This window comes from Oncorhynchus gorbuscha, linkage group LG09 (genome assembly GCF_021184085.1).
Source record: "Oncorhynchus gorbuscha isolate QuinsamMale2020 ecotype Even-year linkage group LG09, OgorEven_v1.0, whole genome shotgun sequence".
NCBI classification, from domain to species: domain Eukaryota; kingdom Metazoa; phylum Chordata; class Actinopteri; order Salmoniformes; family Salmonidae; genus Oncorhynchus; species Oncorhynchus gorbuscha.
This window is the reverse complement of record NC_060181.1, coordinates 65282612-65297771: the sequence shown is the minus strand read 5'-3', so window position 1 is coordinate 65297771 and position 15160 is coordinate 65282612. Positions and strand designations below refer to the sequence as shown.

The following is a 15160-nucleotide window of genomic DNA, read 5'->3' as shown; positions in this document are numbered from 1 at the left end:
TCAATGCATGAGCAGCAGAGCCAACGGGTGTGATGTCGGAGGAAACACCGTGCACCAGCGACTCCTGTGGCGGGCCGGGCGCAGTGCGCGCTAACCAAGGTTGCCAGGTGCACGGTGTTTCCTCCGACACATTGGTGCGGCTGGCTTCCGGGTTGGATGGCGCTGTGTTAAGAAGCAGTGCGGCTTGGTTGGGTTGTGTATCGGAGGACACATGACTTTCAACCTTCGTCTCTCCCGAGCCCGTACGGGAGTTGTAGCGATGAGACAAGATAGTAGCTACTGCAACAATTGGATACCATGAAATTGGGGAGAAAAAGGGATAAAAAATACATTTAAAAAAGACTACTGTACTACTTTACTGAAATAAGCAAAATGTGTTAGATTTCACCAATACAAACCCAGCATCTTGTACTAGACCTGTCAACATGCTTATTCACTATTACAGTTAGTCCCGAGTACGGCTGCTGTACAGTAGCAACATGCATGTCAGATATCACACAAAATATCTAAACAAAGGGACAGACCATTAGGGCCAAAGCGGTCTCAGAAGAACACAAAGAAAACATAACATTGATGATCAAAATGAGTTATTGCCTGGGAAGCCCATTGGCAGCCTAAACAGTGACGTTATTACGCAACCCAGCAGTTCTGTTTCGTAACACTTAATCAATGCCACCAAGTGAATAAATGGTCAGACTATATCAACTAGCCTAGAACTCTTACAAAGCAGAGCTATAGATTCAGAGTTACAGCTAGCCTAACAGTTTACAATGTTCCTTCCAAATGGATTTTCACATGACTATGACAAAGCTATTAGAAAACAGGCTCATGTCCTGGACTCCACAAACTCTTCAGACATAAACATGGACGGCCTATCCCATGTTGTAATAACTCCCACTAGCATTGCATTCAGAGGCATTGCCAAAAAAGAGAGAAAAAAACTACTGGAGAAGCTCTGTGACAATAGACCTATAGCATTTACAGTGGAATACATCTCAAGTACCTCGACTAACCGGTACCCCCTGTATATTGCCTCGCTATTGTTATTTTACTGCTGCTGTTTAATTATTTGTTACTTTTATTATCTAATTAACTCCTAGTTGTTCTTAAAACATTGTTGGTTAAGGGCTTGTAAATAAGCATTTCCCTCTAAGGTCTACCTACACCTGTTGTATTCGGTGCATGTGAACATTTTCATTTGATTTTAATACCAGAGTGTCATCAACTGGTTGGACAGCTGGAATGCCTTAGAAATTCCAACCCTGAGAAATCAAAGAGGACATTGTGGGCCAAGAGCAAGTCTTCCTATTCGAGAAGACCATCTCCACTCACTTGGCTCCTGGCTGTGGGTGGGTCATGTGACCAGGTGTGCTGTAGAGGGATCATGGAATTACAGGTGATCAGCAGCACTCAATACAACAGTGAACTACACATAAACACACTGGCACGCACCTCTCATGTGGCCAAGTCACACCTCAGTGAGTCAAGACCTGACTGTGACACTCTCAGTAACTCATTAACTTAACAGCACAGCAAGAGGACAACAAGCTACATAAGAACAGGCCCACAACATGATTAGGGTCTCAGAGCAATACACATGCAATCAGCCACGAAAGCAAAGGCTAGCTTTTTCAAACTGATTTGCATGCTGTAGCTAACTCCAAAAAGTTTTGGGACACTGTAAAGTCCTTGGAGAATAAGAGCACTTCCTCCAAGCTGCCCACTGCACTGAGGCTAGGTAAGACTGACACCACCGATAAATCCACGATAATCGAGAATATCAATAAACATTTTTCTCCATGGATGGCCATGCTTTCCTCCTGGCTAGCCGATATCACGTTTTCATAACAATTGGAAATCTGTATTTTTGGGCGCCGATTTGCCGACCTTTATTTCATCTTTATTTAACTAAGCAAGTCAGTTAAGAACACATTTATTTGCAATGACGGTCTAGGAACGGTGGGTTAACTGGCTCGTTCAGGGGCAGAAGGACAGATGTTCACCTTGTCAGCTCGGGGGATCCAATCTTGCAACCTTACAGTTAACTAGTCCAACACAATAATGACCTGCCTCTCTCTCTCGTTGCACTCCACAAGGAGACTGCCTGTTACGCAAATGCAGTAAGCCAAGGCAAGTTGCTAGCTAGCATTAAACTTATCTTATAAAAAACAATCAATCATAATCACTAGTTAACTATACATGGTTGATGATATTACTAGATATTATCTAGCGTGTCCTGTGTTGCATATAATCTGACTGAGCATACAAGCATACAAGTACCTACAAGTATCTGACTGAACGGTGGTAGGCAGAAGCAGGCGCGTAAACATTCATTCAAACAGCACTTTCCTGCTTTTTGCGAGCAGCTCTTCGTTGTGCATCAGGCATTGCGCTGTTTATAACTTCAAACCTATCAACTCCCGATGATGAGGCTGGTGTGACCGAAGTGAAATGGCTGGCTAGTTAGCGCGCACTAATAGTGTTTCAAACTTCACTCGCTCTGAGCCTTGGGGTGGTTGTTTCCCTTGCTCTGCATGAGTAACGCTGCTTCGATGTGGTGGCTGTTGTTGTGTTGCTGGTTCGAGCCCAGGGAGGAGCGAGGAGAGGGACAGAAGCTATACTGTTACACTAGCAATACTAAAGTGCCTATAAGAACATCCAATAGTGAAAGGTTAATGAAATACAAATGGTATAGAGGGACATAGTCTTATAATTACTATAATAACGACAACCTAAAACCTCTTACCTCTTACCTGGGAAAATTGAAGACTCATGTTAAAAGGAACCACCAGCTTTCATATGTTCTGAGCAAGGAACTGAAACGTTAGCTTTCTTACATAACACATATTGCACTTTTACGTTCTCCTCCAACACTTTGATTTTGCATTATTTAAACCAAATTGAACATGTTTCATTATTTACTTGAGGCAAAATTGATTTTATTGATGTATTATATTAAGTTAAAATAAGTGTTCATTCAGTATTGTTGTAATTGTCATTATTACAAATGCAATTAATTGTTTTATTAAATCAGCCGATTAATCAATATCGGCTTTTTTTGTCCTCCAGTAATCGGTACCGGTGTTGAAAAATCATAATCGGTCGACCTCTAATCCCAACCCCGGCAAACAGCTCCGCACCCCTCGCAGCTACATGCCCGAGCCTCCCCAGCTTCTCCTTCACCCAAATCCAGATAGCTGATGTTCTGAAAGAGCTGCAAAACCTGGACCTGTACAAATCAGCTGGGCTAGACAATCTGGACACTCTCTTTCTAAAATTATTCGCCGCGATTGTTGCAACCCCTATTACCAGTCTGTTCAACCTATCTTCCGTATCGTCCGAGATCCCTAAAGATTGGAAAGCTGCCGCGGTCATGCCCCTCTTTAAAAAGGGGTGACACTCTAGACCCAAACTGTTATAGACCTATATCAATCCTGCTTTCTAAAGTCTTCAAAAGCCAAGTTAATAAACAGATCACTGACCATTTCGAATCCCACTGTACCTTCTCCCCTGTGCAATCCGGTTTCCGAGCTGGTCACGGGTGCACCTCAGCAACGCTCAAGGTACTAAACGATATCATAACCCCCATAGATAAAAGACAGTACTGTGCAGCCGTCTTCATCAACCTGGGCAAGACTTTAGAGTCTGTCAATCACCGTATTCTTATCGGCAGACTAAACAGCTTCGGTTTCTCAAATGACTGCCTCGCCTGATTCACCAACTACTTCTCAGACAGAGTTCAGTGTGTCAAATCGGAGGGCTTGTTGTCCTGACCTCTGGCAGTCTATGGGGGTGACACAGGGTTAAATTCTCGGGCTGACTCTTTTCTCTGTATATATCAATGATGTCGCTCTTGCTGCGGGTGATTCCCTGATCCATCTTTACGCAAACGACACCATTCTGTATACATCTGGCCCATCTTTGGACACTGTTAACTAGCCATAAAACTCCTTCCATGGCCTCCAACTGCTCTTAAACGCTAGTAAAACCAAATGTATGCTTTTCAACCGTTCGCTGCCCCGCAACCGACTAGCATCACTACTCTGGACGATTCTGACTTAGAATATGTGGACAACTACCTTGGTCTAACAGATGAGACATTGCCTCATTTACATGTAATTGTCAAGTGTCATTCTGTTAACAAACCTCCAAACGAGCTTCAATGCCATATAACATTCCTTCCATGGCCTCCAACTGTTCTTAAATTCTAGTAAAACTAAATGCATGCTCTTCACTGCCCGCACCTGCCCGCCTGACTAGCATCACTACTCTGGACGGTTCTGACTTAGAATATGTGGACAACTATAAATACCTAGGTGTCTGGCTAGACTGTAAACTCTCCTTCCAGAATCACATCAAGCATCTCCAATCCAAAATTAAATCTAGAATTGACTTCCTATTTCGCAACAAAGCCTCCTTCACTCACGCTGCCAAACATACCCTCGTAAAACTGACTATCCTACCGATCCTCAACTTTGGCGATGTCATTTACAAAATAGCTTCCAATACTCTACTCAGCAAACTGGATGCAGTCTATCACAGTGCCATCCGTTTTGTCACCAAAGCCCCAAATATTACCCACCACTGCAACCTGTATGCTCTGGACCTCACTACATATTCGTCGCCAGACCCACGGCTCCAGGTCATTTATAGGTCTATGCTAGGTGAAGCTCCGTCTTATCTCAGCTCACGATAACAACACCCACCAGTAGCACGTGCTCCCGCAGGTATATCTCACTGGTCATCCCCAAAGCCAACTTCTGCTTTGGCCGCCTTTCCTTCCAGTTCCCTACTGCTAATGACTGGAACAAATTGCAAAACTCGCTGAAGCTGGAGATGTAAAATTGCCCTCGCTAACTTTAAACATCAGCTATGTGATCAGCTAACCGATCGCTGCAGCTGTACATAGCCCATCTGTAAATAGCCCACACAATCTACCTACCTCATCCCCATATTGTTTTTAATGTACTTTTCTGCTCTTTTGCACACCAGTATTTCTACTTGCACATCTATCACTCCAGTGTTAATTTGCTAAACTGTAATTACTTCGCTACTACGGCCTATTTATTGCTTTAACACCTCACGCCATTTGCACACACTGTATATAGACTTTTTTTCTTCTATTGTGTTATTGACTGTACGCTTGTTTATTCCATGTGTAACTCTTTTGTTTGTGTCGCATTGCTTTGCTTTATCTTGGCCAGGTCGCAGTTGTAAATGAGAACTTGTTCTCAACTAGCTTACCTGGTTAAATGTAAAAAAAATCTAATTGAGGAAGCTAGTCAGCAAGTACTATACAGCAGAACGTTATATGTGGGAATCAACCAACAGACACAGAGAGAGAGAGAGAGATATTCAGCCTCAGGGCACCTGACATGCCAAAAATGCTCCTACCTCTGTCCTCCTTCCTTTTGAAATATATTTTGATGACCCTATACAAAACAGCCACCTGTTACTTTCTCATGAGGCATGCCTAGATAATAGTTGAAATATTTTTTTTGTGTGTAAAGTCTCACCGGTAGGTCCACACTGACATCAGTGCCGTCCAGCAGTGACACACGACAGGTGATGACAGACTTGGCCTCCCCGGCAGCAGGGATGTGTGTGGTGGCCCGCTGGGCCTCTCTCAGCCGGGCCTTCTCAGCATGCTTACGGACGGACCGCCGGCCCAGCGTCCGGCGGAGGAAACTCAGCATGGTGGGGGCCTAGTGAACACTACCTGCACATATGAGAGGAAGGATTACTGATACAATCTGTCGTGTTCCTCAGAGGACTGTGATGTTAAAACAATCTATTAAATAATGTGCTGTGACAGAAGCCATATTAGTATGCAAATCAAAATGGTGTGACTTATCACCACAACTAACCTAAGTGCTCTTATCCGCCAAGGTATTACTTTTGGGCTTTTCTGTGTGTACAATGTTTGTAGTGGACTAAACTTCAAACCATGGTGAAGGAAGGTTATGATGAACTTAACTTGTTGGTGAAAGAAGTTCATTAACTTCCTTCACTATGGAGTGGAGTTTTAGTCCGCTAATGTTTGTAGACTCCCCACAATTATCCAATGGTTGTTCCAAACGGCTAGCAATGAAGTTGTGAATAAACACTTGCTGTATTTACCATACCGTTACACTGTAGTTAGCTAAATTGGGTAGTGTATTATTAGCCATTTGTTACATACATTAGGGCTGTAGTTAATGATAACAATTTTACAGAGCGATTTAGACTGAACATTTGTACTGCTAACTATCAGATAGTACAGACTATGCTATTAGCTAGCTATGCGGTACCAGATAATAGGTTATGCTAGTTAATTTGCTGGCTAGTTAGCTACCTGGTAACGTTAACTAACCAACCAACTAGATAGTTAGCTAGAAGCTTTGCCCGAATAAATATTGTATTAATTTCGATCTTAATAACATTTCATTCAAGTATTAACTATTGAAGAATAACTCGACAAAATTGGCTTTGAATAGTCACATCATGAGCGAGAGCAACAGGTTTAGCAGGCAAGCTACCTCTTGTGATAACGACGCGTTACTGAAGCAACAGATGAAAGAAATCAGGCGACATACACTTGCTGCTGCTGTCGCCGATGGCCACTTGTAGATCCGAAAGTCCTAAAGGAATTGCAACTCACGAACGACTTGGCTAAAATAACAACCAATCAACGTGCATTGTTCACTTTACAAACAAATTAAAACGAATGTTTCCATGGTTGATAAGTATTCTACTGTATTTCCTATTCGATCGATACCCTAACGAGATAATTTCCACAAGTCCCAAGAAAAGAGGGAGGCAAGATTTCCCGCAGGAAATGACGTCAAAATAAATCCCAAACACACAGCTATTTGTATTTAAAGAGACATTAGGGTGTTGAGTGCGGTCATTGGTTGGGTGCATTGAAATGTAATTATATTTAGATTGTTGGTTGTTTCTGTAGTAGTTATGAGATTACAATGTAGCCAATTATGAAAAGCATTACTTGAAATATAACAAATATACCCAAGTATGTATTATCATAGTGTCATATTATGCCGATATAAGGACTGAACAAACCAGTAGATACTTTCGAGTCGGTACATTCAGTAATAGATTACGGTACATTTTTAAAACGGCATTATGGTAGTCAGTGTAAAACATTTTTTTCAATCAGACTAAATATCTACTGTATGAACTACTGAATCTTCTCCATTTAGCAACAGCGCCACTCACTGGTCATGTTTATGCAACTGTCTGATCTTGATGTCATTATAGTATTTCCTGCCATGAATATCCATTGATTGACAGGGATGAGACCAGACCGTCCATACCTGTGCACTTCTTTCAAACATACTTGATACTTAAAGAGAGCCTCTGGGACAGACGTCATTGTTTGCATGGCGTCTAACTCAGGCTGTTGGAACTTGCAAGGTTGATTACATACGAGCAGAAATGCTATGTTTTAGGCTTCTTACATTGATTAAACTTTCTAAATCATTTTAGGCATCAGTCGTATTTCTGGAATGTAGAACTTGGAATACAGGTACATGTGTGAATTAAGACAGAAGAGTGGTTGAGGAAATCCATATGTACCATGACAATATTATCAAAACATTGCATTGACCTCACTTTTGCAGTGTGGAAAAGCAACGTGAGATGAAGCAATTTTTTCATGCTTTCAGACAAGTTTTAATCGTTTTTAATAAATCTTATAAACATATTCAAAGCACTGTCAAATGACAATATCAGAAAGAAAAAACAAAGCACAATGCACAGAGCAACTGAAAACAAGTGTTTGAAACAGAAGTAAAATCAACTTAATTGAGTGAGAGTTGAAAGAAATGGAAGCTTTCAATTTTTCTTCTATTTTTAAACACAAGTTGTCACATGTCATTCTCTATATAAAAACATTTTAACTCACAAATGATTTTCCCTTTTATTTTAAAGATTTTTTTTAAAATATACAACATTGTATTTACATGGTCGAGTATATTTACAAAAAAAATAAGCATCACTGTAGGTTTGCGTTTGTTCCCTACAGGTGTCTAAAAACCAATAAAATTATAAATAAAAAGTAAACACCATTTTATGTTTCTGACATATTCAGTAGCAGGCATGGCTACCCAGTCATCTGAAAAGTGCTGTCCATTCTCAAGAAGCATGAACCGTTTTTCACAAAACTACAACACGGCCACCCTCCCATACCTACCCCACCCTGCTTCCCTCCCCTCCTGCCTCCAAACAGCACCCCACAGTACCCTGATACGCTATCATAACACTTTGAACAAAGCTCAATTCTGGACATTTGTGAAAATCAAATTTGATGGTTCTGGTAACCCAAGTCTTGTATGTGGCATTCTATAGTCTTGCTCCTATGACCAGTCATCATAAAACTCTCAGGCATAACAGAATGAGCCGGATTCCATGCATGATTCCATAAAATTAAAATAATCAAAATGACAGTTTTGTGGATTCCACACAGTGGGTTGATGATCGACCATTGGGGACTGTGTGCAAGCCAGGTGAAAGGGAGCAATTTACTTCATGGGCTTCTCACACCGTGGTCATAATGTATTTATTTCCAATGTACGTGCTATAGATGCATCACACAGTCACCTCAGGTCAAGAAGATGGAATAAAACTATGGCAAATAAGTTTACAAGCAGGCTTCACCCCAGACATCTAACATTGAGTTAGTAATGAGTGTCAGCCAGGTTATGGTGAAATGGCAAGGGGTTAGCAAATGGTTACACGGCATGACGCCATGAGACAGAGCCACAGCAGCACCAGAGACGGGGCATAATATACACACAAGAAAAATTGCTGAGTCACAGAGACACACCACATAACTACACTGACGGTCCCACACACATCCACTCTAAACATACACATGGTTGTGCAGAATAGTGCATCGGAGAAGGTGCAACTACCTGCAGTGCCAAGATGGCAGCAACCAATGAAACAAAGCAAGAAACAGCCTCTTCCATGAGAAGAGTAGCTAAAACTATAAAGAAGCTGATAACTCCAATACAAGAACTGCTGAAAATGACAATACAGTTGAACCAGTTTGAAAAGGACACCTCGTGCACCCTGATTTTTTAAACAAAACATGTTATAACTGTGTTGGCTACAACAAATGCCCAGCAATGTGCACCTAAAACACCCTTAAGTGATTATCATTTCCAATAAAAAGAATGTGTCTTAAAGCCTCTAAGTACCATTTAAATATAAACATGTGGGGGTATATAATTACTAATATCTGAATTATCTTAGTATTGTTGGCTTAAAATCTCGACTGACACACAAAGACAGCGAGAAATGTAACTTAAAAAGGTTGTTTTAAGGTCTCCCATTTGATAGCTTTATTTGCCATGGTGTGACTGGGGACTCTATGAAATACTGTAGCTTAGAGTAGATCCACGCCCTGCCAAATTGGACAATTTAACATTTCAATCAACGTCAATGACTCGTTCGTTCTATGCAAAAACCAAGGCATAGTGACACGACAGCCACACGGTTAGCTAGGGTTAGACAAAGTGCTCCGATGTGTGTCTATTGTCATAACTTGACAAGAAAAGCAAAGAATATAATAAATAAAAACCACTCACTATAAAGTAAAATTCTCACTACTTTTTACTACCTATGTTTTCATTTGGGAAGCATAAAGCTAGGAATCGCACTAACGTTTGTTCAGTGGACAGGGTTTGACAAACTAAAACACAATAAATACTACTTGAAAAAGATACGGTGTCTCTCGATCGGCCGGAGGGACATAGAAGAAAAGGCATGTCCGTCTACATAACATAAATGGATTCATTTGTCAATGATTTTCAGTTTTTTGTCGGCATAAAGTGCAACAGTGCTTTGTTCTCTCCTCTGCCCACGGCAGTACCCATGGTAGCCAGGGCTCTTCCTCCATGGTGCTGGGCGTCTCACTACAAACCCAGGTCAGGTCCAAGGGATTAGAGGTTAGGTTTCAGGGCATTCGCTGGTCACGCTGGTCTCACTTGTCACACTGGTCACACTAGCGCTAATGCTAACATCTTCATCTTCCTCTTCTCCATTTTCTTCTACCTCTCTCTGGTATAGGTTGGACTTCAGGGGTTTGACCATGCCTTCCTCATAGACCCTCAAGATGGCTTCACACACAAACTTGTACTGGCTCTGAGGACACATAAGAGAAAGAGGGGAAGGAAGAGAACATCAGTAACAGTAGGAGCTAATGGCAAGACATGAGTAAACAAGCCAGAGCAGCCAGTGATTGGGATAGAGGCAGCCAGGGATGAATAAATGCCAACTTCCCTGAGGTGGGAAGCAGTGGTGAGTGCATTTGGAAAGTATTCAGACCCCATTACTTTTTCCACTTTGTTACGTTACAGCTTTATTTTAAAATGAATCTCCACACAATATCCCATAATGACAAAGCAAAAACAGGTTTAGAATTTTTAGCCAATGTTTTAATAAAAACAGAAATACCTTTTTTAAACATGCGTATTCAGACCCTTTGCTATGAGACTCGAAATTGAGCTCAGGTACATTCTGTTTCCAATTATCATCCTTGAGATGTTTCTACAACTTGATCCAGTTCACCTGTGGTAAATTCAATTGATTGGACATGGAAAGTCACAACTGTCTACACAAGGTACCACAGTTGATAGTGCATATCAGAGCAAAAACCAAACCATGAGGTCGAAGGCATTGTCCGTAGAGCTCCAAGACAGGATTGTGTCGAGAAACAGATCTGGGGAAGTGTACCAAAACATTTCTGCAGCATTGAAGGTCCCCAAGAACACAGTGGCCCCCATCATTCTTAAATGGAAGAAGTTTAGAACCACCAAGACTCTTCCTAGAGCTGGCTACCAGGCCAAACTGAGCAATTGGGGAGAAGGGCCTTGGTCAGGGTGGTAACCAAGAACCCAATGGTCACTGACAGAGCTCTAGAGTTCATCTGTGGAGATGGCAGAACCTTCCAGAAGGACAACCATCTCTGCAGCATTCCACCAATCAGGCCTTCATGCTAGAATGGCCAGATGGAAGCAACGCCTCAGTTAAAAGGCACATGACAGCCCACTTGGCGTTTGCCACAGGCACCTAAAGGACTCTTTTACAATGAGAAACAAGATTCTCTGGTCTGAATGCCAAGTGTCATATCTGGAGGAAACCTGGCACCATCCCTACAGTGAAGCATGGTGGTGGCAGCATCATGACTAGTCAGGATTGAGGGAAAGAAGAACTGAGCAAAGTACAGAGATCCTTGATGAAAACCTGCTCCAGAGCACTCAGGACCTCAGACTGGGGCAAAGGTTCACCTTCCATCAGGACAACAACAAGAAGCACACAGCCAAGACGGCGCAAGAGTGGCTTTGACAAGACAAGTCTGAATGTCCTTGAGTGGCCAAGCCAGAGCCCAGACTTGATCCCGATCAAACATCTCTGGAGAAATCTGAAAATAGCAGTAAAGCGATGCTCCCCATCCAACCTGACAGAGCTTGAGAGGATCTGCAGAGGATGGGTGAAACTCCCAAAAATACAGGTGTGCCAAGCTTGTAGCGTCACACCCAAGAAAAATCAAGGCTGTAAACACTGCCATAGGTGCTTCAACAAAGTACTGAGTAAAGGGTGTGAATACTTATCTAAATGTGATATTTCAGTGTTTTTGTTTTGTCATTATGGTGTATTGTATGTAAAAAATGGCAATGGTATCCATTTCGGAATAATGGCTGTAACGTAACAAAATGCAAAAATGTCAAGGGGTCTGAATAATTTCCTAATGCACTGTATGTGTGTACCCACTGAATGCGTGTGTATTTACATTAGGGAAAGGGGGTGAGTGTGTGAGAACATGTGTACTTAGATTATTGTGTATGCACAGACTTAGTTCAGCATGTATGACTGGAGGAAGGAAATGCATGAAAGCCCCTTTTTGATTTGATTTTTCCCAAGTCTCATTCCTCCCCCACATCCTTCCCCTATCCCCCAGACCCTGAGGGTGTGCTAGCCTCATTAGAGCTTAGCACATCCTAATGAAATTACAGCTGCATCATCATCATCATCTCTACCTACTTTAGCCTGGGACTCTGGGCTGAGCACGGGGCCAAATGGCACTCATGCAGTGTACTCTAGAGAGAGAATAAAGTGTGCTTCCCAAATGGCACGCTATTCCCTATATAGTACACTACACATGAACAGGGCCAATTGGGCTCTGGGTCTAGATGAGAAAGTCAGACCTGGGCAGAAAATAGTTGTATTTTGTAGTTAATACCAGAGGTAGGCAAATATATTTTCTATAGAGTTTTTAGTTAAAAAGCAACTTTTCTTTAATATTCAAATAGGGTTCTCAGAAAACCAAATAACATTTGAAGGTATTTGCACCTATATGGCTCAATTGGTACAGCATGGCGCTTGCACCGCCAGGGTTGTGGGTTTGATTCCCGGGGCCAGCTACATGTAAAATGTATGATTGATGACTAAGTTGCTTTCGATAAAAGCATCTGCTACACACACACACACACACACACACACACACACACACACACACACACACACACACACACACACACACACACACACACACACACACACACACACACACACACACACACACACACACACACACACCTTTGCCAAATACATTTAAACTCAGTTTCACAATTACTGAGATTTAATCCTTCTAAAACAAATCCTGTCTTATGTCAGTTAGGATCATAACTTTATTTTAAGAATTTGGAAAGGCACACACCTGTCTTCAGTTGAAGTCGGAAGTTTACATACACCTTAGCCAAGTACATTTAAACTCAGTTTTTACATTTCCTGACATTAAATCCTAGTAAAAATTCCCCGTTTTTGGGTCAGTTAGGATCACCACTTTATTTTAAGAATGTGAAATGTCAGAATAATAGTAGAGAGAATTATTTATTTAAACTTTTATGTCTTTCATCACATTCCCAGTTGGTCAGAGGTTTACATACACTCAATTAATATTTGGTAGCATTCCCTTTAAATTGTTTAATTTGGGTCAAACATTTTGGGTAGCTTTCCACAAGCTTCCCACAATAAGTTGGGTGAATTTTGGCCCATTCCTCCTGACAGAGCTGGTGTAATTGAGTCAGGTTTGTAGGCCACCTTGCTGGCACACGCTTTTCAGTTCAGCCCACACATGTTCTATGGGATTGAGGTCAGGGCTTTGTGATGGCCACTCCAATACCTTGACTTTGTTGTCGAAGCCATTTTGCCACAACTTTGGAAGTATACTTGGGGTCATTGTCCATTTGGAAGACCCATTTGCGACCAAGCTTGAACTTCCTGACTGATGTCTTGAGATGTTGCCTCAATATATCCACGTAATTTTCCTCCCTCATTGTCATCCATTTTGTGAAGCGCACCAGTCTCTCCTGCAGCAAAGCACCCCCACAACATGATGCTGCCATCCCCGTGCTTCACGGTTGGGATGGTGTTCTTCGGCTTGCAAGCCTCCCCCTTTTTTCTCCAAACATAACAATGGTCATTATGGCCAAACAGTTCTATTTCGGTTTCATCAGACCAAAGGACATTTCTCCAACAAGTACGATCTTCGTCCCCATGTGCAGTTGCAAACCGTAGTCTGGCTTTTTTTAATGGCGGTTTTGGAGCAGTGGCTTCTTCCTTGCAGAGCGGCCTTTCAGATTATGTCAATATAGGACTCGTTTTACTGTGGATATAGATACTTTTGTACCCGTTTCCTCCAGCATCTTCACAAGGTCCTTTGCCGTTGTTCTGGGATTGATTTGCACCTTTTGCACCAAAGTACGTTCATATCTAGGAGACAGAACGCGTCTCCTTCCTGAGCGGTATGGTGTTTATACTTGTGTACTATTGACTATTGTTTGTACAGATGAACGTGGTACCTTCAGGCGTTTGGAAATTGCTCTCAAGGATGAACCAGACTTGTGGAGGTCTACAATTATTTTTCCTGAGGTCTTGGCTGATTTATTTTGATTTCCCCATGATGTCAAGAGAAGAGGCACTGCATTTGAAGGTAGAAATACATCCACAGTTACACCTCCAATTACTCAAATGGATGTCATTTAGCCTAATCAGATGCTTCTAAAGCCATTACATTTTCTGGAATTTTCTAAGCTGTTTAAAAGGCACAGTCAACTTAGTGTATGTATACTTCTGACCCATTGGAATTGTGATACCGTGAATTATAAGTGAAATAATCTGTCTGTAAACAATTGTTGGAAATATTACTTATGTCATGCACAAAGTAGATGTCCTAACCGACTTGCCAAAACTATAGTTTGTTAACAAGACATTTGTGAGGGGTTGAAAAACGAGTTTATGACTCCAACCTAAGTGTATGTAAACACACATACACACGTTATTTGAAAACAAAAAAACATTTATTTGATGGCTGCCAAATATTTGATGAAGAACCAAAAACAGTTGAATTATTCTAAATATACGATTAGCACATGGTTTGGAGGGCTCTCGGATATGAATCTTAATATAGCCTAGAATTAAATACATGAGGGACATGGAATCACTTCAAAACTAGAGTGGACCACTTTTGCAGCTTGAAAACTACAAATATATTTTCATAATGAGTGAGGCATACACTTGACATCAAGTTCTTGTGTAGTAACTTTGTGATTATCACAATAGCAACGTTGTTATATAGGACTTTGGAAATTAATTTTCAAAAATGAAGTTCAAGTAAATGGAATAAGGAAGTCACTATTCCTTGTGTACAGTGCTTACAAAAAACCTCAGCTCATTATGCAATTCGAATGCGCTTACCAAAGTATTAAGTAACATAATAAAATGTTGCTCAAAAGTAATTCAAGTTTTATTACATAGTCACAAGAACAGTTTAATGTTAAGTGTTACTGAAAATGCTAACAGCAACAAAATATGGATATTAAGTGTCAAAAGGAAAATAAATATCCCAAAACTGCCTTCTTGAATCAACTACAGCCAATGGAGTTGGAAAATCATGTTTGTATTCTGACTAAACTATCCCTTTAAAAGATGATTGTGTGTGTTTGAAACAAAAAACACTTGCCTTCAGATGGACAGAGGCCCGAAATAGTTATTGCTACGCATCCAACTTGCTTTTCACAATGCTTGCAAGTGGATTTGAATTTCTCTACAGTATTTTCAGGTATCATTAAATTAATTGCAGCTTTTGAACTTTTCA

At 41.3% G+C, this 15160-nt stretch overlaps 2 protein-coding genes across 10 annotated transcripts in view; both read right to left on the bottom strand.

Moving 5' to 3' along the window:
* LOC124043952 (band 4.1-like protein 5) overlaps positions 1-6804 on the bottom strand; it is a 46998-nt gene extending 40194 nt beyond the window's left edge. For 5 of the 7 annotated variants that reach the window (XM_046363126.1, XM_046363131.1, XM_046363130.1 and 2 more), the window contains exons 1-2: positions 6519-6804; positions 5517-5719 (exon numbers count right to left, since the gene is read on the bottom strand). In XM_046363126.1, the coding sequence (XP_046219082.1) occupies positions 5517-5696 (180 nt within the window). In that variant the 5' untranslated portion in view covers positions 5697-5719; positions 6519-6804. The remainder of the gene's footprint in view (positions 1-5516; positions 5720-6518) is intronic. The other 2 variants (XM_046363127.1, XM_046363128.1) reach the window with 2 other exon arrangements.
* Positions 6805-7665: 861 nt separating this feature from the next.
* LOC124043951 (tyrosine-protein phosphatase non-receptor type 4-like) overlaps positions 7666-15160 on the bottom strand; it is a 106531-nt gene continuing 99036 nt past the window's right edge. For all 3 annotated transcript variants that reach the window (XM_046363125.1, XM_046363123.1, XM_046363124.1), the window contains one exon: positions 7666-10146. In XM_046363125.1, coding sequence (XP_046219081.1) covers positions 9952-10146 — 195 coding nt within the window. In that variant the 3' untranslated portion in view covers positions 7666-9951. The remainder of the gene's footprint in view (positions 10147-15160) is intronic.